General features: G+C 41.7%; 2 protein-coding genes across 3 annotated transcripts; both read left to right on the top strand.

The window, feature by feature from the left end:
- The first annotated feature begins 1,910 nt into the window (after positions 1-1,910).
- LOC135094159 (ankyrin-3-like) lies at positions 1,911-10,276 on the top strand. Of its 2 annotated transcripts, XM_063993992.1 has the most exons (7): positions 1,911-2,307; positions 5,711-6,035; positions 6,179-6,606; positions 6,891-7,202; positions 7,448-7,738; positions 7,877-8,281; positions 8,582-10,276. In XM_063993992.1, exons 1-7 carry the CDS (start codon positions 2,281-2,283, stop codon positions 10,244-10,246), a joined length of 3,453 nt encoding a protein of 1,150 aa, XP_063850062.1. In that variant the 5' UTR covers positions 1,911-2,280; the 3' UTR covers positions 10,247-10,276. The 2 variants fall into 2 exon arrangements, with proteins under 2 accessions (XP_063850062.1, XP_063850072.1); XM_063994002.1 differs by lacking the exon at positions 1,911-2,307 and having other exon boundaries at positions 5,898-6,096.
- Positions 10,277-17,063: 6,787 nt separating this feature from the next.
- Positions 17,064-24,961, top strand: LOC135094148 (ankyrin-1-like). The gene is made up of 7 exons (XM_063993970.1): positions 17,064-17,257; positions 19,963-20,287; positions 20,417-20,841; positions 21,074-21,382; positions 21,497-21,787; positions 21,926-22,330; positions 22,631-24,961. The coding sequence occupies exons 1-7, from the start codon at positions 17,231-17,233 to the stop codon at positions 23,843-23,845; spliced, it is 2,997 nt and encodes a 998-aa protein (XP_063850040.1). The 5' UTR covers positions 17,064-17,230; the 3' UTR covers positions 23,846-24,961.
- The last annotated feature ends 1,847 nt before the right edge of the window (positions 24,962-26,808 follow it).

Below are 26,808 nucleotides of genomic sequence, written 5' to 3'. Positions count from 1 at the left end.
TGAGCCGTGAAGCCTATTCAGAGAGAGAGAGAGAGAGAGAGAGAGAGAGAGAGAGAGAGAGAGAGAGAGAGGGAGGAAATACGAGCTTGACTCATCTCTCTCTCTCTCTCTCTCTCTCTCTCTCTCTCTCTCTCTCTCTCTCTCTCTCTCTCTCTCTCTCTCTCTCTCTCAAACAAGAAAAGATAAGGTACAAAAAATTGGTAGTCACACACACACACACACACACACACACACACACACACACATTTCCTGTCATGTCCATTTATCATCACCAGTCATCACCTAACGCGTCCTCAACATGCAGGAATTTCTCTTCCACCACTACCCACCACCACGGACTTACTGAAGACGCACCCATACCCAGGAGTCAAGTTACTATTATTCTTACAAACGTAGATAAACAACAACAAAAACAACAACAACAACAACAACTACTACTACTACTACTACTACTACTACTACTACTACTACCACTACTGTTGATATGGTTCCATCGTCAAGTGCCTCTTACGAGAAATTAATACTGCCTTCAGATCAATCTTTCGTTGTTTCTATAAAGTGGTTAAAGGGGGAAGCTTTGAACAATGGCTACTAATACATCTACTACTACTACTACTACTACTGTGCAAAAAATAAAAGCGATAAAGCGCTATCATTTTAAACATTATCTACTGAGAGGAAGTGCTCTTGTGTGATACATGGAAGTACTCGACAATGATCCATTTTGACCACAACATTATAAATTATAGATAGAGGAACACAACAGACCAAAGCACTGACCTGCATGCTGCCTCATTCCCCCTCCACACACACAAAAAAAAAAAAAAAAATCAAGCAACACAGCAACACAGAACATAAATGAGTAACCCATATATTTCAATACAGACGAGACACGTTCAGTACACGTTGAACGAAAACGATGTAAGGACAAGCCCATATCTAATGAGGAAGTGGTGACAGCCTATCTCAGTGTGATAAAGCGGCGCCTTACCCACGGAAGTAGGTACACACGTATGGTAACACTGATAAACGTGCCACTTGCTCCCGCCACGGATACTCTTTTTTAATAACCATTTTATAAACTTTGGGATCTCATTATGACTATTTTCAAATGTCTCATAATTAGTTGTTTGAGTTCTCTTGGATGTTTTTTTTTTTTTTTTTTTTAAATTTGCAGAATCATTGCCAAACTATCACTAGAATCATGAAAACATCAGTGAAAGTTTCAGTGCTAAAAATAGTCATCCGAGCTTGATCTTGATTCGATTATTTATGTTGCAGATGACACAATTTCTCCTTCATCAGACCTTCCATTGAAAACCGAAATCTCCTGTAATGACAATATAGAAAACAAACACTCAAACATACAACTCTAATCGGTGCACTGCCTCCCGCCCACACTTGCACCGCAGTGGTGCCCGCCCATCACTTCACCATGCATATGAACCCATAATTAATACAGATTCCTAGCAAAACATCCACTCGTTTTCTGTTACATTGGATACACTGTTTTATTGCTTACGACACTATAACTGAAATAGTAAAAAGCAGACCGGGTGTCAGTGAAGAACAACAAGGCAAGATAATCGTGCGTACAGTATTTTTGGCAACACTCCCAAGGTTTCTGTGCCTTTGTCGCGACGACAAGTGAGGGATCCCGGATTGCCATGAAGCACCACATCTTTCCATTAAACTGCTCGTGTTTCTGCGTTATTAAATGCACACGTATATAACTATGATCTCATTAAGCCTGCGAGGAATGTCGGATGCTGCAATGGGTCACGAAACTTCACGTGAATAAAGGTGATTCTGTAAAATATGTTTGCGAGATAGAATGTGAGGGGAAGCGAGTGAGAATGCTAAACACTTGTAGCTCAAAACGTTTCTTATGTTGTTATCTCAGGGCGGAAAGCGCGTCATTTGATCCATAGCAACGCGGCTCAGCGACGCGTGTAGAAAGTTCAGACAGTCAAGTTTCTTAACGAGCACAGGAAATACGACATTGATCCCAGTGCGGATTTTGTCATCCTTGTCGTTCAGTGGATAATAAGTGAACAAGAGATAAAGGAAGCCGAGCAACGATCGTCCAATGAGCGTAGCTTGCCTCACGTGACTCAGGAGAAAGCGGAACTGCAGCAGGACGAGACACCTCATTATGCCACCTCGTGTCCTCTGAAGCAGAGAGAGAGAGAGAGAGAGAGAGAGAGAGAGAGAGAGAGAGAGAGAGAGAGAGAGAGAGAGGTTACATAGGTGGTCTGCTACGGATTCCCCAAGTGTGCCATGTGTGATATTCCGCAAGATTTGGAGGTAAGACTTGATACTTAGGAGATTTTTGCAGATATGAATGTCCTGGGACGGATGGGAGGAGGGAGGGAGAGAAGGAAGGAGGGAAGGACTGTGCAGCAGGATACAATCAAGTAAAGCCCACGAATATATGCGTTTACACTGAGAGGGATCGTGGGGAGACAGCTTCCCCATGAATAAAAAAAAAAAAAGTGATAGATATATGAACAAAACCTTGTGGTATTCTTAATTTTTTGACGGCTACGGTTTCTCCTCAATCTTGATAAAATAGTCGGGTGCAGATTTGAAGCTTGATTCTGAAGGACAATAAAATAACTGATCGAGTAGTGCAAACCTTTTAGTGTATAGTCTTTTCTTTTTTTCTGTTCAATAAAACCGTATAGGGTTACTGAAGTACTAAGTAAAAGGTGTCATGATGTTATATATATATATATATATATATATATATATATATATATATATATATATATATATATATATATATATATATATATATATATATATATATATATATATATATATATATATATATATATATATATATATATATATACACAGAGGATTATAAAAAAAGTGAGTCACTGTGTTAATGGTGAAGTAATTTCTTCCCTTTATTTTATTTTATTTTTTAAATAATCACTGTAGTGTTGGAAAATAAGAAAGAGCCGAGTGAGCAAGGCTGCGACGATTATGACACGGCGTGACAAATAAAAAGTCGGTGATGAATGGAAGAACAGCTTTGGATTCGTACTCTCAAAAGTGTCTGCGAGTTTCATACGTACTGTCTGCAAAAATAATTAATTAAATAAATGAATAAAATAATGAATAAAAAAATAAGATTGTACACCTAAAATAGTCAAAGATAACTCCCAATTTAGATGTTCCTTATCTTTTCTGACATATCTGGCCAGCAAAGACGACTTGCCTGAAGATACACGGCAAACTATTGGGTTAGGATTAGAATTCAGCCTCCGTAATCTTTATAATTTTTCTAGCATCGAATAACAGCTGGGTAGGGCGTGTCACGCATAGAAGCATACATGCATATATATATTTGTCATGTCCTGCCATTCGCTCTTTCCATTTTTAAACATGCTTCCTCCAATAAAAGCACCTAACATCAATGACTATCATTTTTTTATTTTTTTTATTTTTATGTAGGAGGGACACTGGCCAACGGTAACAAAAATCCAATAAAAAAAAGCCCACTGAGATACCAGTCCCAGAAAAGGGTCCAAAGCGGTAGTCAAAAATTGAAAGATAAGTGTCTTGAAACCTCCCTCTTGAAGGAATTCAAGTCATAGGAAGGTGGAAATACAGAAGCAGGCAGGGAGTTCCAGAGCTTACCAGAGAAAGGAATGAATGATTAATAATACTGGTTAACTCTTGCATTAAAGAGGTGGACAGAATAGGGGTGAGAGAAAGAAGGAAGTCTTGTGCAGCGAGGCCGCGGGAGGAAGGAAGGCATGCAGTTAGCAAGATCAGGAGAGCAGTTAGCATGAAAATGGCGGTAGAAGATACTCGTAGCTAGAGATGCAACACTGCGGCGATGAGAGAGAGGCTGAAGACAGTCAGTTAGAGGAGAGGAGTTGATGAGACGAAAAGCTTTTGATTCCACCCTGTCTAGAAGAGCGGTATGAGTGGAACCCCCCTCAGACATGTGAAGCATACTCCATACATGGACGGATAAGGCCCTTATACAGAGTTAGCAGCTGGGGGGGTGTGAGAAAAACTGGCGGAGACGTCTCAGAACGTCTAACTTCATAGAAGCTGTTTTAGTTAGAGATAAGATGTGAAGTTTCCAGTTCAGATTATAAGTAATGGACAGACCGAGATGTTCAGTGTAGAAGAGGGGGGCAATTGAGTGTCACTGAAGAAGAGGGAATAGTTGTCTGAAAGGTTGTGTCGAGTTGATAGATGGAGGAATTGAGTTTTTGAGGCATTGAACAATACCAAGTTTGCTCTGCCCCAATCAGAAGTTTTAGAAAGATCAGAGGTCAGGTGTTCTGTGGCTTCCCTGCGTGAAATGTTTACTTCCTGAAGTGCTGGGCGTCTATGAAAGGACGTGGAAAAGTGCAGGGTGGTATCATCAGCGTAGGAGTGGATAGGACAAGAAGTTTGATTTAGAAGGTCATTGATGAATAATAAGAAGAGAATGGGTGACAGGACAGAACCCTGAGGAACACCAGTGTTAATAGATTTAGGGGAAGAACAGTGACCGTCTACCACAGGAGCAATTGAACGGTCAGAAAGGAAACTTGAGATGAAGTTACAGAGAGAAGGATGGAAGCCATAGGAGGGTAGTTTGGAAATCAAAGCTTTGTGCCAGACTCTCTCAAAAGCTTTTGATATGTCCAAGGCAACAATAAAAGTTTCATCAAAATCTCTAAAAGACTCAGTAAGGAAAGCCAGATCACCAGTAGAGCGACCTTGACGGAAGCCATACTGGCGATCAGATAGAAGGTTGTGAAGTGATAGATGTTTAAGAATCTTCCTGTTGAGAATAGATTAAAAAATTTTAGATAGGCAGGAAATTAAAGCAATAGGACGGTAGTTTGAGGAATTGGAACGGTCACGCTTTTTAGGAACAGGTTGAATGTAGGCAAACTTCTAGCAAGAAGAAAAGGTAGATGTTGACAGACAGAGTTGAAAGAGTTTGACTAGGCAAGGTACAACAAGCACGGAGGTACAGTTTCGGAGAACAATAGGAGGGACCCCATCAGGTCCGTAAGCCTTCCGAGGGTTTAGGCCAGCGAGGGCATGGAAAACATCATTGCGAAGAATTTTAATAGGTGGCATGAAGTAGTCAGAGGGTGGAGGAGAGGGAGGATTAAGCCCTGAATCGGCCAAGGTAGAGTTTTTAGCAAAGGTTTTAGCGAAGAGTTCAGTATAGTTATACATTAGTATAGATAGTATAGTTCAGTCTTTATAGTACATACAAGGGAGTTCACCAGGCCATTACCAAATCAACCAGCTGAGTCTTCTGACAATAATAAGTATAACTACATAGCATGTGGTAGACTGTAGTCCAGATTTAAGGGGATAATGGTCAGTCAGATTCAGAATGGCGTTGGATTAACTGCCCACGCCTAAATACCTAAATACATTGGGTGCTGAGGACAGAAAGAAATACTTGTCTATTCTATGATATTCTAGGATATAAGTGGTTTGTTCATACTCATAAATTAAAATGAACAATACTGCACAACAGTACAAGCTTGTTAGAGAAGCAGGATTAAGAAACACTTGATTTCTTCTGTTGACCTTAAAAGAGGAAAATTAGACAAACAGAAAGAATCTGATAAACAGACACTGACGCGTAGACAGATAAACATAGCCATAAATCTTACATTTGCGACTTAATCAGAATGCCAATTAATTTCTATGAACTTTGTAAATCGGTCAGCCTGACGAATTGCTGGTGCAAGCCGTGAGGTCGGGCAGCCGGGAACGGATGGAGGCTGCCCTTTCCGTCGGCGCCAACGTGCACTTCCACCTACCGTCCACTGCTCATGATCTGCCCAACGGTTCCTTACTGGCTCTGGCAGCGGGCCTTGGTCATACTCATCTGGTACCCGTCCTCCTTAGTGCCGGAATACACGTGGACGACGGTGGGGGATTCGGATATACGCCTCTTCAAGTAGCAGTGCATCAAGGAAAAGATAGTATGGTGGAAACCCTGTTGAAAGTGCAGCCCGAAGGTCCAGATGTCAATGCTGTTGCTAAGGGTGGCAAGTTTTACAAATGTGTCTGTTCAGGAAGTTTTCTTCTTTGCTGCGAAATGACGTAGTTGTAAGCATCATATTTTATTGTTTATCTTATAGACAAAGAAGAATGAATTAATGTGTTTCATTAGCTTGATACCACATTTCAGGTGTCACTTCACTTCACCTAGCAGCGCGAAAGGGCAGGATGTATTCCGCCAAGGCCCTGATAGATGCCGGGGCTGATCTTAACGCCCGGGACAACAGCATGAGAACACCTCTCCATGTCTCAGTTTTGGGCAAGTCAACAAATATCATGAAGCTCCTTCTGGATGCTGGTTGTAATGTGCAAGCCGTCAATGACAAAGGCTTCTCTGTTCTACACATCGCAGCACTTTCCGGAAATGAGAAGGCTGTTCAGGAACTGCGGATGGCAGGAGTAGAGACGGATAGAAAAGATTCTATGGGACTCATGCCAGAGGATGTAGCAGATGTTTGGGGAAGCCATGGCACCGCCTGGTTACTCCGTAAGATGCCTAAAGCGACAAGGACCACTACAAGGATTACTACTGCCAATCCTTCCTCTAACATCATGATGGTAGGTCCTGCCAAAGGCAACATTGGCAACAATCACTTGTAATTAATAACACAGCAATGTGTATGTAGCAAATCCCCTGAAGCATATTGCGAAATAAGAGATAATTAACAGTATAGTGAAGTTCACTCTATATTTTTCAATAATTCTGCCAGTTGAGGTTATTACGAATTTGAGACTTTCCGCTGCATCTCTATCCAGAAGAAATATGTGCTTCCCGTTGATCTTACCTATTCGTAAGCCTAAATGAAATCTACATGAATAACAGACACATTTTTGCATTGCAGCGAATGAGCTATGGTGAATATGAGGTTGAGGGACAAAAGACACTGAAATGGACTAAGATGGAAGGCATGGCGTACATGCTGGAAGCCAATGTCCCTAAGAACCGTGACCCTCACTACCAGGACGATGCAGGCTTTACGCCAATGCACTGGGCGGCCCAACTTGGCCGAACTGCAACCGTTAGGGCTCTCTCTAAATCCTGTTGTTCTTATGCCGGTGCTGTAACGTACGCAGGTGACACCCCTGCCCAACTAGCCGAAAGGGCGCGCCACACACTGCTAGCCCAGGAATTGTCTTCGATGGCAGCATTGAAAGTGAGTGACGTTGGCAGTGCCTTTTACTGTTTTTTTTTTTTTTTAAATAGACGTTAGTTCTTTGAAATTCCAAACACTACTTCCACAACTGCTTTTCTTTGAAGTTTTAAAATAATAGACTGATGTTCCAACTTCTCCAGAATGATTTATTTATTTATTTATTTTATTTTTTTCAATGCTCTGGAAGCAGCAGGAGGAGCACTCGCCGGTCGATTCTTAGGTCTTTCTTTCTTGCGACTTTGCAGGATGGTCGTTCGCCAATTGAGCTTTACTGGAAACTTCTCATCACCATCAGCGTCAGCGATGACATAGGGGAGGCAAGGAAGCTGTTGTCCTCAGGAGCACCGCTGCAGGCTACCAAAGACCTCCGCACTGACGCCATGGTCCTTGCCATCACCTGTAACAGGCCTCGCATTGTGACCCTCTTGGCGGCAGCAGGGGCGCCTCTCACCACAATTAGTGGAGGCCTTTCTTTGCTGCAGGTTGCCTGGCTTACCCCTGACGTCACTACACGCGTCAGGGTCCTCATCACAAGAGTACGTTTCAAAAGATCTGCCGCCCCCTAATCATTTTCAACATTTGTAGAGCAACAGAAGTATAGCTTCTGCACCGTGAATATATAAACCACGTGTTCAGTAAAAACAAGACCTTAAACTTACGTTTCTCTACTCCAGATTTTCCTGAACGTCCTGAAGGTTGAGCAGGATCGTGTACGACCACAAGACTCGCTGCTGCGTAGCGGCATCGATTACCTGTTGGATGGTCTCAGGAGCGATGCGCCGGTCAAGACTGCCTGGCCTTTCCGAAACAAAGCTTATAGTAACTTGACGAACCTCCTGGTAGCCGCCGCCCGCAACAACTGTCCGCTCACCGCCACTTTCCTCAAACTGTGTGGTGGAATGGCCTTTAAGCAGAACGACCAAGGGACGACTCCTCTGCACGTCGCGCTGGAGGCCAACCAATTAGGGATGGCAAGGGGGATGGTACGAGACTTAGGGGCGTGTCCATATGTGACCGACTCCCAGGGAAACCTTCCGCTTGACCTTCTTCAGCCGGAAATGAAGAAGCAGGTGGAGGAGGTAACGATAAATATCCGTCTTAGTCTGTTTGTCCATCTCCGAAATAACATTCTTGAAAAGAACATCAAGTCTTTAAACTCCTCTTTGTAACTGATTTCCTATTACTGTCGAGAACATGAAAAATGCAAATGAATTACTGGTGTAATAGAGATCGTGTATTAAAACTCAACATAAAAACATGGTGAAATAAGGGAAACTAGAAGAAGACATCAGACTTAAACGTAACAGTCCCTGTACGATACATACCTACCTATTAGATAAATAAATCCTTAACACTTACTTTCATTTCTGCTTTTCCAGGAAATTTATGAACAAGAGAGGCACAAGATCGAGAACTATCAAGAAAAAGAAAAAGATCAGGAAGACAAGAATACTTATCAAGACGTTTTGGAGGTGCTAGAGACTTTGTTTGCCAAACACGTTGGTTTGTCCGAAGACACTCCACCTGAGCCTCTGCTGACTCAAACCCTTTTAGTGGCCAGTCATCGCGGCATGCATCTGCTGACCTATCTGGTAATCAAAGTGGGCGGATTGTCCATCAACACTGTGGTGGATCCAATGCAAGACTCCACCGCTTTACATCAGGCGGCATCCCACGGGCACACGGTGTGTGTGGCACTCTTGTTGAGTCTGGGGGCGTGTGTACTCCAGCAAGACCGCTATGGCCACACAGCTGCCCACTTGGCTGCAATGTTTTGCCACAAACTGACCTACAGACTACTCATAAAAGAGATGGACCAGCAGTACTTGTTAAGTCGTGCGGGTAAGGCTCACCGGCAAGTCGCACAAGATTTTAAGGCATACCTGAAGCTTTACAACAAGGTGAAAGTGGTTGATCCTCAAAAATCCCTCAGGTTCAACGACACAAATGTGGCAATCAGAGAGCTGCTCACGGAGGATAACTTCCGCAACAAGTTAAAAAAGCTGAAGAAATATATTGTCGACTTCAGCCAAGGAGAGGCAAAGGAAGTGAAGGAAGCCGTGGTGAAGGAGGTGGGCGCCTTGGTATCTCATGTGGCCGACCAAAATAGCCTCTATGATGGTCGACTCGTCCTGGTTGGCAGTTCAGCAGATAACAGCCGCCTTTATGCTCCGGACGAGTTCGACATGAACCTTGTGGTGTCAGGGGTCGAGGGTGTCGAGGTGAGGATGGAGGAGCTGGCCTCTCACGAGGCGCTTCTTCAGGGTCACCCTCTTAGGGCACGAGTGAGAGCGGATCATTCGGACCTCCAGGGCATCGCCTTCAAGAACAATTTTTACCACCTGATGAATAGCTGCCTGATGACGCGCCGCACCTGTGACTCTAGACTTAGCTACGTGCCCCCAGGACTGAAAAGAACTCATGCAGGGGTGGCACTGAGCTTTGCGTGGCAAGGGGAGACGTATCCACTGCTACTGGTTAGTGTTGATGTAGTCCCGGTGCTTGGCGTCCCCTGGCCGACCTGGTTGGAGCGACCGCCTCTCACTCCAGACTCCCTGTCGGAGGTTTTCCTCACCAACACGGCGGAGGATGAATGGCGCCTCAGTCTGGCGGGTGCCGAGGCCGAGGTGTTGAGTGCCCTAGCCTGGGAGGACCGAGTGGTGTATATGTCCTGTAAGCTGATTCTTTCCTACCTGAAGGCGGAGCGATGGATGCCCAAGCCCGTCAAAGACTCTCTGTGCTGGTGGGACTCCCGTAAATGGAGGATCACGGTGCCCGCCGTGTTTGGCGTCAAGAACTGCTTCTTGAGGCAACTGGAAGCCAAACGGGCGGGGAAGTTTGAATGGCCGAGGGACAGACTGGCCGCCGTTGCCACTCTCTTGAGGGGAATGTGTACAGACTTTAAGGATCCCACTAACGGCCAGGAGTCCCTTGTGCCCATCAAGGTTTACGCTTACTTTGGGGGAGCGTTTGAGAAACCCAAGTTGGGCGAGGGCGCTCCGGCGATCATCGAAGTTCTTGAGAATAGTTGGGTTAGCGGGTGACTTGAGAGACGATGAATATATATATATATATATATATATATATATATATATATATATATATATATATATATATATATATATATATATACTCGTATATATATATATATATATATATATATATATATATATATATATATATATATATATATATATATATATATATTTATATATATATATATATATATATATATATATATATATATATATATATATATATATATATATATATATATATATATATATATATATATATATATATATATATATATATATATATATATACTCGTATATATATATATATATATATATATATATATATATATATATATATATATATATATATATATATATATATATATATATATATATATATATATATATATATATATATATATATATATATATATATATATATATAGATAGATAGATAGATAGATAGATAGATAGATAGATAGATAGATAGATAGATAGATAGATAAACAGATGGATAGATAGATAGATAAATATATATATATATATATATATATATATATATATATATATATATATATATATATATATATATAGAGAGAGAGAGAGAGAGAGAGAGAGAGAGAGAGAGAGAGAGAGAGAGAGAGAGAGAGAGAGAGAGAGAGAGAGAGAGAGAGAGAGAGAGAGAGAGAGAATTTTTCTTAACATAAAATAATATATGGAGATCGTTTGTATTTACAGACAAAAATCCGGTGTAAGCCTCTTCGACTCCTATGCTCCATTCTTGGGCACATCAGCCGAGGGCATTTGTCACAAAAAATAACATGGTTAAAAATTTTAGGTGTCGGATTGAATAAAATGAACCTATCTAAAATTAAGCATTTAAGTCGTATGTTCAGTTCTCCCCCTATAGTCATATACTTATGTTTCCAGTACAGAGTGCCTTCTTCATCACTATGTCACACGATTCCTGTGTGATGTATGGAATAATTTTACGTACAAATATTGGTATACGAGAATAATTTGGGACGCAACGCGAACCTCATCTCAGCTTGAGCAGCAAGGCCATGTTCACAATATGCGTTTTCAAACAACCCTTAGCAATGGCTATGGTAGTGTATAGAGATACATACCCACTGTACACTCTACTGCAAACACAGTGACGATCAGAGCTGAGGAGTTGAATCCGTGCAGTCTAATGAAATATGATGATACATCCACTGGGGAAAGATGACATATCCATCCTGATACTGAACATCCCTGAGGAGCCTGTAACACATGTTAAATCCTCGGCTGAAAACACTATATGTGAACAAAACGCCTCATTTACTATATGGTAGACACCTCGTTTGAAAACGCCTCGTGTGAACAGGGCCTAAGTATTGGTAGGTAAGAAGCAGGTAGAAGGAACCTGGAAATAAGAGGAAAGAGCCTGGAATCAAGAGGGAGAAGGATAGAGTTATAAGTAATTTAGAGATTGATATTGAAGGAGGGAAGAAGGAAGAAAAATGTTTCAAGGGGAAGGAGTTTATCCAAATAAAGTGGAAGGAACTCTGAATTAATTAACTAAGGAGGAGGAGGTTGGAATTCAGAGCAAAGGGATTAGAGATGGTAAATTGTTGAAAACGCACGCACACACACACACACACACACACACACACACACACACACACACACACACACACACGAAGGAGTTTATCCAAATAAAGTGGACGGAACTCTGAATTAATTAATTAAGGAGGAGGAGGTTGGAGTTCAGAGGAAAGGGATTAGAGATGGTAAATTGTTGAAAGCACACACACACACACATACACACACACACACACACACACACACAAACACACACACACACACACACACACACACACACACACACACACACACACACGGCATGTTCCTTTGCATGAATGAACAAAAAAATATTTCAATAAAAAATCGTATGCAAGTTTTTCCACCATATTAAGTGCCATCTATTACTTTTGTCTAATTCAAGTCATCTTGGCGTCCGTTAGGGGGAAGCTAACGACTTCTTATAACTAGAGCTATCTGTCCGGCAACCTTCTGTCACATGGTATGGTCCCCGCTGACATGGCTTAGCGTTTAGGGATGGACCGGTGTGTATGACCAATGAAAATATTTAGTGCAATTGCTATTTATGATAAACTAGGCTTTCTAAAAGAGAAGAAAACTATTCCCGGTAATCGCGGGATTTCCCGAGTAAGGTAAAAACTAAAAGAGTAAGGTAAATTTAAGTTACAGTATATATATATATATATATATATATATATATATATATATATATATATATATATATATATATATATATATATATATATATATATATATATATATATATATATATATATATATATATATATATATATATATATATATATTCTATGTAGGAGGGACACTGGCCAACGGCAACAAAAATCCAATAAAAAAAAAGTCCACTGAGATGCCAGTCCCAGAAAAGGATCCAAAACAGTGGTAAGAAACTGAAGGATAAGTGTCTTGAAACCTCCCTCTTAAAGGAATTCAAGTCATAGGAAGGTGGAAATACAGAAGCAGGAAGGGAGTTCCAGAGTTTACCAGAGAAAAGAATGAATGATTGACAATACTGGTTAACTCTTGCGTTAGAGAGGTGGACAGAATAAGGGTGAGAGAAAGAAGAAAGTCTTGTGCAGCGAGGCCGCGGGAGGAGGGGAGGCATGCAGTTAGCAAGATCAGAAGAGCAGTTAGCATGAAAATAGGGATAGAAGATAGCTAGAGATGCAACATTGCGGCGATGAGAGAGAGGCTGAAGACAGTCAGTTAGAGGAGAGGAGTTGATGAGACGAAAAGCTTTTGCTTCCACCCTATCTAAATGAACAGTATGAGTGGAACCCTCCCATATATGTGAAGCATACTCCATACATGGACGGATAGGGCCCTTGTACAGAGTTAGCAGCTAGGGTGGGTGACAAAAACTGGCGGAGACGTTTCAGAACGCATAACTTCATAGAAGCTGCTTTAGCTAGAGATAAGATGTGAAGTTTCCAGTTCAGATTATAAGTAAAGGACAGACCGAGGATGTTCAGTGTAGAAGAGGAGACCAGTTGAGTGCCACTGAAGGAGAGGGGATAGTTGTCTGGAAGGTTGTGTCGAGTTGATAGATGGATGAATCGAGTTTTTGAGGCATTGAACAATACCAAGTTTCCTCTGTCCCAATAAAAAATTTTAGAAAGATCAGAAGTCAGGCGTTCTGTGGCTTCCCTGCGTGAAATGTTTACTTCCTGAAGTGTTGGACGTCTATGAAAAGACGTGGAAAAGTGCAGGGTGGTATCATCAGTGTAAGAGTGGATAGGACAAGAAGTTTGATTTAGAAGGTCATTGATGAATAATAAGAAGAGAGTGGGTGACAGGACAGAACCCTGAGGAACACCACTGTTAATAGATTTGGGAGGAGAACAGTGATTGTCTACCACAGCAGCAATTGAACGGTCAGAAAGGAAATTTGAGACGAAGTTACAGAGAGAAGGATAGAAGCCGTGGGAGGGTAGTTTGGAAATCAAAGTTTTGTGCCAGATTTTATCAAAAGCTTTTGATATGTCCAAGGCAACAGCAAAAGTTTCACCAAAATCTCTAAAAGAGGATGACCAAGACTCAGTAAGGAAAGCCAGAAGATCACAAGTAGAGCGACCTTGACGGAACCCATACTGGCGATTAGGTAAAAGGTTGTGAAGTGATAGATGTTTAAGAATCTTCTTGTTGAGGATAGATTCAAAACTTTAGATAGGCAGGAAATTAAATCAATAAGACGGTAGTTTGAGGGATTAGAACGGCTACCTATTCAGGAAGAGGATGAATGTAAGCAGACTTCCAGCAAGAAGGAAAGGTAGATGTTGACAGACAGAGCTGAAAGAGTTTGATTTGACAAGGTGCAAGCATGGAGGCACAGTATCGGAGAAGAATAGGAGGGACCCCATCAGGTCCATAAGCCTTCCGAGGGTTTAGGCCAACGAGGGCATGGAAAACATCATTGCGAAGAATTTTAATAGGTTGGCATGAAGTAGTCAGAGGGTGGAGGAGAGGGAGGAACAAGTCCAGAATCGCCCATGGTAGAATTTTTAGCAAGGGTTTGAGCAAGAAGTTCAGCTTTAGAAATAGATGCGATAGCAGTGGTGACATCTCGTTGAAATAAAGGAGGGAAAGAAGAAGAAGCAAAGTCATTGGAGATATTTTTGGCTAGATGCCAGAAGTCACGAGGGGAGTTAGATCTTGAATGATTTTGACACTTTCTATTAATTAATTGACATGGTTCCGGGCAGAAATATAAAGTGCATGAGATTCTGGTGATAGAAGGCTTAAGTACCTTTTGTGGGCCACCTCTCTATCATATATAGCATGAGAACAAGCTGTGTTAAACCAAGGTTTGTAAGGTTTAGGCCGAGAAAAAGAGTGAGAAATGTACGCCTCCATGCCAGACACTATCACCTCTGTTATGCGCTCAGCACACAAAGACGGGTCTGACACGGAAGCAGTAGTCATTCCAAGGAAAATCAGCAAAATACCTCCTCAGGTCCCCCAACTGGCAGAGGCAAAACGCCAGAGGCACCTTCGCTTAGTGGGATCCTGAGGAAGGATTGGAGCGATAGGACAAGATACAGATATGAGACTGTGGTCGGAGGAGCCCAACGGAGAAGAGAGGATGACAGTATAAGCAGAAGGATTAGAGATCAGGAAAAGATCAAGAATGTTGGGCGTATCTCCAAGACGGTCAGGAATACGAACAGGTTGTTGCACCAATTGCTCTAGGTCGTGGAGGATAGCAATGTTGAAGGCTAGTTCACCAGGATAGTCAGTGAAGGGAGAGGAAAGCCAAAGCTGTTGGTGAACATTGAAGTCTCCAAGGATGGAGATCTCTGCAAAAGGGAAGGGAGTCAGAAAGTGCTACACTTTGGAAGTTAAGTAGTCAAATAATTTCTTATAGTCAGAGGAGTTAGGTGAGAGGTACACAGCACAGATAAATTTAGTTTGAGAGTAACTCTGTAGTCGTAGCCAGATTGTGGAAAACTCGGAAGATTCAAGAGCGTGGGCACGAGAGCAGGTTAATTCGTTGCGGACATAAACGCAACATCCAGCTTTGGATCGAAAATGAGGACAGAGAAAGTAGGAGGGAACAGGAAAGGAACTACTGCCTCAGACACCTGAGTTTCAGTGAGGAAAAGAAGATGAGGTTTAGAAGAGGAGAGGTGGTGTTCTACAGATTGAAAATTAGATCTTAGACCACGAATGTTGCAGAAGTTAATGAAGAAAAAGTTGAGGGGGGTGTCAAGACACTTAGGGTCGTCATCAGAAGGACAGTCCGACCTGGGGACATTTGTGGTCCCCTCACCAGATGGGGACTCCGAGGCTGGTGTAGGAATCGCCATGAATTTTGAAATTTTGAGTGAAGGGTGTGCGTGTTATTAGGTGCTTGTAGTTTTGTGTGGAGGAAGAGAGTTGTCTTTAGAGGGCAGGCTGTGACTGCCCCCTTGTGTTGTGAGACACAAAGGGAAACGTCCAGTGAGGTCACAGCTGGGTTTAATGATAAGTTCACAGCACCCCCTGATCCAGTGTTTTAGACTTCGGCAGGTGCCTACTGCCTCCTCCAGGCTATATATATATATATATATATATATATATATATATATATATATATATATATATATATATATATATATATATATATATATATATATATATATATATATATATATATATATATATATATATCTAGACTGACAGAGAGAGAGAGAGAGAGAGAGAGAGAGAGAGAGAGAGAGAGAGAGAGAGAGAGAGAGAGAGAGAGAGAGAGAGAGAGAGAGAGAGAGATGGTCTATTCTGCAACAGACGGGAATGATTCGGTTAGTTAAATAAAGTGCCCACATTTTGATCATGGTAAAGTTGGCTGTGTAGTGTAGAGGCTCTTCACATGAGGGAAAACACTGCGCCCTGCAAATGAAAACAATCGTCACCTTTTACAGTGCAGTCACCGTTCCTAGAATCTTACTAGCGGGAACACAAGGCTTCGTCATGCTGCTGGGACTTTCAGTGGTGATGATGTGTGGGTGGAGAACGTGGCTAGGGTTACGATGACTATTCAACACCGAATATCAGCCTCCTCACCGCGAACTATTTATGAATAAAAAATGTAAAAGATTATTATGTTCTATATTCTGGTTCTCACTGCAACTCCGCTGCCGTTCGGCACCAGTGCATGGTGCCTTACAGTGATGTACCGTAAGCAACTGTTGTGCTGCCAGACGTCGTCACATGTAATGTTCACTATATTACCTAAAGAAAGAAACTGCATTTTGTACCACTCAGTATTAATAAATTCTTAAGGGTGATAAAAAGAATATGAACATCTGCATTTGATGAGACTTTCACTATTCTGGAGACGTGTGGCATTTATGTACACAATATGCGTGCTGTGGGAATGCACGTTGGTGTTTGTGTGTGTGTGTGTGTGTATGCTATATATATATATATATATATATATATATATATATATATATATATATATATATATATATATATATATATATATATATATATATATATATATATATATATACACACGAGTATATTCTGACGCACAATGTTTGTGTGTGTGCGTGTGTGTGTGTGTGTACAGAGAATTATTTACTTTTCATTTGTTTGAGAAAATTATATAACAATGAGAGAGAGAGAGAGAGAGAGAGAGAGAGAGAGAGAGAGAGAGAGAGAGAGAGAGAGAGAGAGAGAGAGAGAGAGATGGAGGTGGGGCAAGGAGGGAGAGTCAAAACGTTTCTCTCTGCACAGTGCACGGGTTCTCCTCCCTCGTGACGTAGGAGGGAGCTGTGAGGGATGAACAACAACCACGTGAGTCCACGGCGCGCATCCTTGAGGAGCGGACAGCCGCTCCGGCATTAAGACGGAGAGACAGAGAGAGTGAGAGAGAAAGAGAGAGAGAGGAATGGAATTTGTGGTATATTCCATGACAGTACCATGAGTGACATTCCTGAAAACTTTGAGGTAAGTCACCAGTGTTGCATCACGCAGTGTATGTGGTCTCTTATAACTTTACGTGCGTGTGTCGCTTGTGTTGTGAGAAAGGATGCAGCGTTCGTGTTGAAGTGGATGGAAGAGGATGACAACAATACTTGGGACATTCTGAAGATGACAGATAGATTATAAAGGCAGATAATATTCCAACGACACGGACTAGAGACAACTTCGAACAGTGTATGGAGTAATAACTAGGCCAATAGTTGAGCGAGAGGTGCGTGGTGAATGACATGTTTCAGTTACTTTCAGCACATGACTGAAGAATTATTGATACCAGTGACAGGACACAAAAAAATATTCATGGGTATAAGTGGTGTCACAAAAGTTGATAGAATTTTTCAACAAGGTGTCAGTCATTGCTTTTCTTCGCGTCCTCTTCACACACAGGTGCTGACAATGTTTCAGTACTAAAAAAAAAAAAAAAAGTCTCTAAGATAAATCAATTTATCCCCATTAACTTGTTTTCATTTCTGTCAAACTGTGATTACATTATGTTAATAAGATATCTTAAACCGCTCGAGATAAATGTGTCGGAGTGAGAATTATGTGTTTAGTGAGTTCGTTGTATTAATTTGTTGTATTTTTCATGCTATGCATGTCACTTTGGCCTAGTGAACACCTCATCATTTTTGGGTGTCCTTTTCTTATTCATGATTTGAGATTACGATAATCGGGATGATGTCAACACTTTAGGATTCACAAGAAGGCCTTCAGATTTCGGGTATTACTTGATTGTTTATTAACTAGAATGAGTTGATGCGACGAATATTTTACAACCCTTACTAATAACTAAAATGTTTCCCTTATGGGTGAAATTACACCAAGAAGCATCGGTCTTCCTTAGTTAGCACTTCTTAACTACCACGTCTACAATTTTCGCTATTCGGCGTTGCTGTGATAAAAAATACGAAATTGAAGGCCATACTGAATTATCCGAAAGAACGAAAAAGTAAATTTGTTCGCCACTATGTAGCTTCCTCAAATTTTAAGGAAATGAGAAACCAAGAGATACACGAAATTGGTTCCGGATGTTTCCCTGATGTGATGCTACTCTTTTAAAAGACTTTACAGAAAAATTTATCCCATCTCCGCTTTGCATTCAAGAAGAGGAGACAAATAGTGAATGACTAATTACAAGTGGGTATACTTTTATTTACGTAAAAAGGGCAACACTTTAATAGTAAGGTTCTTGAAGATTACTAATTTTCATCACTTCATCTGCTGCCTCTGTGACGGTGGTTTTCTAGATTTGATAAAAAATGTAGCATTATATGTATTCAAATACTTTCATTATTGATTTTGTTATTCCTCATGCCACTGTTTAAACAATGGTACTTGAATAATAGTGATAATGGTAATAACGATAACAACAACAACAATAATAACGATAATAATAAAAGAACATTTCTTATGTTCTTATGTTCTTAATTTTGTTATTCCTCATGCCACTGTTTAAACAATGGTACTTGAATAATAGTGATAATGGTAATAACGATAACAACAACAACACTAATAACGATAATAATAAAAACTAATAATAACAATAACAATAATAATAATAATAATAATAACAACAACAACAACAACAACAACAACAACAACAACAACAACAACAACAACAACAACAACAACAATAATAATAGTAATAATAACAATAATAATAACAAGATGGGAAGTAAAGCACAACAAAGGCAAGCCAAAACATTTTTGTTGCACAATACAACAAAAGACAACACTCGTACACGGCAACACCCAAATACAGGCATATGTTTCTCCGGCAGCAATGTTTATCCGGGGTTTCCCTTCGGGATTCCCAGTAGGGTGACGCAACATAGCACCATTATAGGGTGTCACTGTTAGAGCGGTGTCGTTGTGGTTGTTCCTCTAGTTTATCGCTTCTATACGACGAAGTGCCACACAGTTTAGTATACGATTTAAATGTTTTTCTTCCTTTTTTCCTCTCTGTTTTCCTTACGTTGTCCCATACGAGTTAATTAACACTTAAACGGTTACAAGTCATTTGGTAATTGGGCGAGTGTGTGTGTGTGTGTGTGTGTGTGTGTGTGTGTGTGTGTGTACACGCATGCATTAGAGTGGTAAAATGTTGTGTGAGTGTGGATGGGTTCCCTTGTTCCTTTTATAACAACTGGTCAAGACGAGCGGATCACATGTAGTTTGCGGATGAGAGTCCAGGCATCAAGTGACTTAAGGCTCACATGTCGTCATGCCCAAACTGACCGTGAGCTAATTGATCCCAAGATCAAATGTCCTAAAGAACCTCGAGATTAAATCAGCCACGCAACAATAACTGATATATAAGTGATATATAAGTTTTTAGAGCATGACACGCTCAGACTTATAATACAATTAAGAATTTTAAGAACAAGTCAATAAACTGAGGACATAAACAGAAAGCAAGTTGATAGTATGAGAAGGAAATCAGACAGATCAGTGAAGAAATCCAAAAATATGAATGTTTTGAAATATTGATACACTAAAATGATCCAATAAATGCATGTAATCTATGAAAAGTAAACGAATAAATAAAAACAACAGAGTTTAAGTAATTAATATCCAGTTTACAGGAATAAACAGATATACAGATACACATCAAAAGAGTGTATTAGCAAAAGATAGACAATAAAAAATGTTTTTTATCTTTCTTCGTTCAGCCCAAAAATCTCCTTGTGGAAGGCGTGCGGACAGGCCGTATGGGATGGGTGGAAGCCGCCCTCGCTTCCGGAGCCACCACAGACATTCAGCTGGCTCAAGATGATATTACAACGCCAAATGGCTCTCTCCTGGCTCTGGCAGCGGCCCAGGGTCATGATCATCTGGTACCCTTCCTCCTTGGTGCTGGAGTTGATGTGGATGACGGCAGAGGGTTAGGGTACACACCTCTTCAAGTGGCGGTGCATAAGGGTCACGATAGAGTGGTTGACGCTCTCATGAAGGCACAGCCGAAACGTCCAAATGTCAATGCTCAAGATATAGATGGTAAGTGTTTTAATATTCTTTTGCTAGTTCTTAAATATGCATGAAACTGAAAAGGATCACAGTTTGGTTCCTATGAAAGAAACTGATATAAGGAGCTAGCATAAACGAGTGATTCATGTTACGTTTCAGGTGTTAGCACGCTTCACATCGCCGCCCGGAAGGACAGGGTATACTGCGCCAAGGTTCTAATAGACGCGGGGGCAGATATAAATGTCCGGGACAAAAGCTTGAGAACTCCTCTACACGTCTCAGTTTATGCCAATTCCACGAGTATCATGAGGCTTCTTCTGGATGCTGGGTGTGATGAAAATGCCATCAACGATAAAGGCTTATCAGTGCTCCATGTCGCGGCACTCTGCGGAAACGAGATAGCGGTCCAAGAACTACGCATGGCAGGAATTCAGGCGGATGGGAAGGATACCATGGGACTCACGCCGGAGGATATAGCAGATACCTGGGGAAGTCATGGTACCGCCTGGCTCCTCCGTAAGATGCCCAAAGCAACAATTACCACCAACACTATAGATAATCCTTCTTGCTCTGATATTATGATGGTAAGTTCTAACAAGAACACTAAGACAAATTCAATAACTGGATGATTACCTTATGTACATTATATGTTACGAAAACAAATGTGAATACAGTATGCATTTGAAGATATCCAGGGAAAAGCAGGATAAGGGCCTCGTTCCATATTATCAAAAAAAAAAAAAAAAACAAGGAATACAATTATAAGATTGCATAAGAGACAACAGAATGCATTAACAAAAATTTGTTTCTTTATAGCGAAGGAGTTGGGACGAATACGAAATTGAAGGAAAGAAGACATTCACGTGGATGAGGCCAGGTTTAGCGTACCTACTAGAGGCCAATACTCCGGTAAACCGCGACCCTCACTACCAAGACGAAGCAGGTTTAACGCCGATCCATCGGGCGGCCGAGCTTGGTTTAACTCAAATGGTTAGGGCTCTCTCCAAATCCACCTGTTCTTATGCTGGAGCCATAACCTATGCAGGTGACACACCTGCCCAACTAGCAGAAAGGGCCGGTCACACTTTGCTGGCCCAAGAATTATCGGCAATGGCATCGGTGAAGGTAGGGGACGTTTGTTATATGCATGTTGACAATATTTTGCAATTTAATACATTTACCATAACACTCATACATCTAAGCGCGATTCTCAGGTCTTTCTTTCTCGCGACTTTGCAGGATGATCGTTCGCCAATTGAGCTTTACTGGAAACTTCTCATCACCATCAGCGTCAGCGACGACGTAGGGGAGGCAGGGAAGCTGTTGTCCTCAGGAGCACCGCTGCAGGCTACCAAAGACCTCCGCACTGACGCCATGGTCCTTGCCATCACCTGTAACAGGCCTCGCATTGTGACCCTCTTGGCGGCAGCAGGGGCGCCTCTCACCACAATTAGTGGAGGCCTTTCTTTGCTGCAGGTTGCCTGGCTTACCCCTGACGTCACTACACGCGTCAGGGTCCTCATCACAAGAGTACGTTTCAAAAGATCTGCCGCCCCCTAATCATTTTCAACATTTGTAGAGCAACAGAAGTATAGCTTCTGCACTGTGAATATATAAACCACGTGTTCAGTAAAAACAAGACCTTAAACTTACGTTTCTCTACTCCAGATTTTCCTGAACGTCCTGAAGGTTGAGCAGGATCGTGTACGACCACAAGACTCGCTGCTGCATAGTGGCATGGATTACCTGTTGGATGGTCTCAGGAGCGATGCGCCGGTCAAGACTGCCTGGCCTTTCCGAGACAAAGTTTATAGTGACTTGACGAACCTCCTGGTGGCCGCCGCCCGCAACAACTGTCCCCTCACCGCCACTTTCCTCAAACTATGTGGTGGAATGGCCTTTAAGCAGAACGACCAAGGGACGACTCCTCTGCACGCCGCGCTGGAGGCCAACCACTTAGGGATGGCAAGGGTGATGGTGCGAGACTTAGGCGCGTGTCCGTATGTGGCCGACTCCCAAGGGAATCTTCCGCTTGACCTCCTTCAGCCGGAAATGAAGAAGCAGGTGGAGGAGGTAACGATAAATATCCGTCTTAGTCTGTTTGTCCATTTCCGAAATAACATTCTTGAAAAGAACATCAAGTCTTTAAACTCCTCTTTGTAACTGATTTCCTATTACTGTCGAGAACATGAAAAATGCAAATGAATTACTGGTGTAATAGAGATCGTGTATTAAAACTCAACATAAAAACATGGTGAAATAAGGGAAACTAGAAGAAGACATCAGACTTAAACGTAACAGTCCCTGTACGATACATACCTACCTATTAGATAAATAAATCCTTAACACTTACTTTCATTTCTGCTTTTCCAGGAAATTTATGAACAAGAGAGGCACAAGATCGAGAACTATCAAGAAAAAGAAAAAGATCAGGAAGACAAGAATACTTATCAAGACGTTTTGGAGGTGCTGGAGACTTTGTTTGCCAAACACGTTGGTTTATCCGAAGACACTCCACCTGAGCCCCTGCTGACCCAAACCCTTTTAGTGGCCAGTCGTCGCGGCATGCATCTGCTGACCTATTTGGTAATCAAAGTGGGCGGATTGTCCATCAACACTGTGGTGGATCCAATGCAAGACTCCACTGCTTTACATCAGGCGGCATCCCACGGGCACTCGGTGTGTGTGGCACTCTTGTTGAGTCTGGGGGCGTGTGTACTCCAGCAAGACCGCTATGGCCACACAGCTGCCCACTTGGCTGCAATGTTTTGCCACAAACTGACCTACAGACTACTCATAAAAGAGATGGACCAGCAGAACTTGTTAAGTCGTGCGAGTAAGACTCACCGGCAAGTCGCACAAGATTTTAAGGCATACCTGAAGCTTTACAACAAGGTGAAAGTGGTTGATCCTCAAAAATCCCTCAGGTTCAACGACACAAATGTGGCAATCAGAGAGCTGCTCAAGGAGGATAACTTCTGCAACAAGTTAAAAAAGCTGAAGAAATATATTGTCGACTTCAGCCAAGGAGAGGCAAAGGAAGTGAAGGAAGCCGTGGTGAAAGAGGTGGGCGCCTTGGTATCTCATGTGGCCGACCAAAATAGCCTCTATGATGGTCGACTCGTCCTGGTTGGCAGTTCAGCAGATAACAGCCGCCTTTATGCTCCGGACGAGTTCGACATGAACCTAGTGGTGTCAGGGATCGAGGGTGTCGAGATGAGGATAGAGGAGCTGGCCTCTCACGAGGTGCTTCTTCAGGGTCACCCTCTTAGGGCACGAGTGAGAGCGGATCATTCGGGGCTCCAGGGCATCGCCTTCAAGAACAACTTTTACCATCTGATGAAGAGCTGCCTGATGACGCGCCGCACCTGTGACTCTAGACTTAGCTACGTGCCCCCAGGACTGGAGAGAACCCAGGTAGGGGTGGCACTGAGCTTTGCGTGGCAAGGGGAGACGTATCCGCTACTACTGGTTAGTGTTGATGTAGTCCCGGTGCTTGGCGTCCCCTGGCCGACCTGGTTGGAGCGGCCGCCCCCTCGCTCCAGACTCCCTGTCGGAGGTTTTCCTCACCAACACGGCGGAGGATGAATGGCGCCTCAGCCTGGCGGGTGCCGAGGCCGAGGTGTTGAGTGCCCTAGCCTGGGAGGACCGAGCGGTGTACATGTCCTGTAAGATGGTTCTTTCCTACCTGAAGGCGGAGCGATGGATGCCCAAGCCCGTCAAAGACTCTCTGTGCTGGTGGGACTCCCGTAAATGGAGGATCACGGTGCCCGCCGTGTTTGGCGTCAAGAACTGCTTCTTGAGGCAACTGGAAGCCAAACGGGCGGGGAAGTTTGAATGGCCGAGGGACAGACTGGCCGCCGTTGCCACTCTCTTGAGGGGAATGTGTACAGACTTTAAGGATCCCACTAACGGCCAGGAGTCCCTTGTGCCCATCAAGGTTTACGCTTACTTTGGGGGAGCGTTTGAGAAACCCAAGATGGGCGAGGGCGCTCCGGCGATCATCGAAGCTTTTAAAATGAACAAGCAGAAAAGGAGGTATTGAGAAAGTCATTTGTAAATTTGCATAGAAAATGGTTTATTATGAAATGTTTCTTAATAATTTCTTTCGGTTATACTTCATCAATTTGCTAGGAGCAGTATGATATATGAAAATATGTACATATAGGTATTTTCAGAGGTTTTCTAGATCAATGAAGATGTAGAGTAATGGTATCATCACATATAGTAATGAAAGCATTATTATGTAACCTTCATATATACAAAATATTGTTTATATCCATATTGAGGTGATAGAAACGCTGAGTGCATGTTGTGGAGATACCGCTGAGAAAAGATTACCAAAATACTTTATGACAGAGAGAGAGAGAGAGAGAGAGAGAGAGAGAGAGAGAGAGAGAGAGAGAGAGAGAGAGAGAGAGAGAGAGAGAGAGAGAGAGAGAGAGAGAGAGAGAGATTTCTGAAGGATAGAATTAATTACTGTAATCTAATAATGAAGAATAGCAGTCGCTTGCCGGTCAGCCTGCTTCATAAAGCGATAGCTGACAAAGTACTGCTTGCTACGGTGATCTGTATTGAATAATCTTTGATAGAAAATCATATAATTTAACTTTTGATTTTCTGTCATTTCATCGTACGTTTGTCTCGAAGGAATCAAATCTTATCTGTTTTAAAATTTGAAAATGTATTAAAACGAAGACTTTGGGACGAATATAACTATGATTACCTGATGCACTTTTTATCTTACAGATTTTTAATGAGGTTATCGCCTGTGAGTGAAATTTCCTGCATTTCCGCCACAGGCGGAAATGCAGGATTTTTCTCTTTTTTATAATGACAGATAATTGATGTTTAACTAAAAAAAAGGAGGAGAAAAACACATCTTGGGTAACGGAGTTTTAGCAAACATTAAATTTTCATCTTGTACGTATATAGTCGGAATGAATCTGCTCATGCGCCTCACAGACAGACAGATAGACATACTTACACACACACACACACACACACACACACACACACACACACACACACACACACAGATACACACACAAGTGGGCCTGATAAAGAAAGTTCAGAAGCGGAAGGGGAAATAGGATAACAAAGGAAGAATATGACACGTTATGACCCATCTGTATAGTACGTATATCTTGGGAGGCACGTGTGTGGTGGTGTGGGTCAACGGGAAAAAGAAGAGACCAGGAAGATTCATAACGCCAATTACCATGTACTTTATTTTTATTTTTAATAGTGTAACTTAGGGTTTTTCCCTCCATATTATTTTTTAATAGCATGCTTATGACTCAGGACGAAATATATTTTTTTCTTCTTCTTCTTCTTCTACTTATATTATTATTATTATTATTATTATTATTATTATTATTATTATTATTATTATTATTATTATTATTATTATTATCATCATTGTTATTATTACTAATACTATTATTATTATTACTATTATCATCACCATCATTATTATATTTATTTTTATCAAGGATAATGAGTTAAGGTGTGTCCTCACCACTTAGATACCAAATGTTAAAGATGGCTTATAATTTTGCATTATATTGAAGGTACTAAGCGATAGTTCCGGAATGCATCACCATTACGAGGCAGCATTTGCACCAAAAAGACTGCTTGACTGATTGATGTAAGCACCACAACAACATCAGCATACGGATCGCAATATAAAACGAGTAACATAATATGATTACAACAACAAAGTCAGGATTCCATTTGTCCTATCCGTGTAAACACATTTACGAAACAAACAAAAATATTTTCTATTTTCATAACTGTGAATCAGCACTTTCGTCATCCACATAAACACCAACAAAGAGCTAAGGATGAGACAGGAAGTCACGGCGGATATGTAGCCATTTTACCATTCATACTAAGATGGAGTAACATATTTTTCAACTTATATGGAGTAACTCCGCTCTTTCTGTATCATCTACTTCATTATCCTGTCCATCACCTCACCCATTCTCCACTTAGCATAACCTGCCAGCTCCATTACTAACATCCAACAATATTACACTTCGTAACCATGCAACAATAATCTTAGACCGTCCCGCCCCCACCTCTCCTCCCCCACCACCCCTATCATGTCACTCCTGTTCTTCCTCCACCGGGATTTCCCAGCACGACACAATGGCTAGGGGCTCTTTCATAGAAATCCCGCCACAGGCACACATCATTGAGACAACAAAACCAAACTAACTAATAAGTGACTGAATTAATAATGAAGCAAATATAGATAGAACGAAATATTTATTTATTTATTTATTTATTTTTACTCTTTTTACACGCTATGGCACAAAATTAACTGATGTCAGCATTGTGACGTAATGATGAAATAAAACAGGAGAAAAATGGTAACCTGCTTCAGATAAAACAGAAAACGAGGTGTGTGCAGTGCAGTGGTCGTCGGGTCAGTCATCGCTCCTCAGTTCACAGAGAGCACGAGAGCGGGAGGATGTTGACAGTCTTTTTGGTTATACTGGCGACCGCTGCAGCCTTGGGGCTCGGCCAAGGTGAGTTTATGCAGA

This window comes from Scylla paramamosain, chromosome 3 (genome assembly GCF_035594125.1).
Source record: "Scylla paramamosain isolate STU-SP2022 chromosome 3, ASM3559412v1, whole genome shotgun sequence".
In the NCBI taxonomy this organism is placed as follows: Eukaryota; Metazoa; Arthropoda; class Malacostraca; order Decapoda; family Portunidae; genus Scylla; species Scylla paramamosain.
This window is presented reverse-complemented; position numbering and strand designations above follow the sequence as displayed.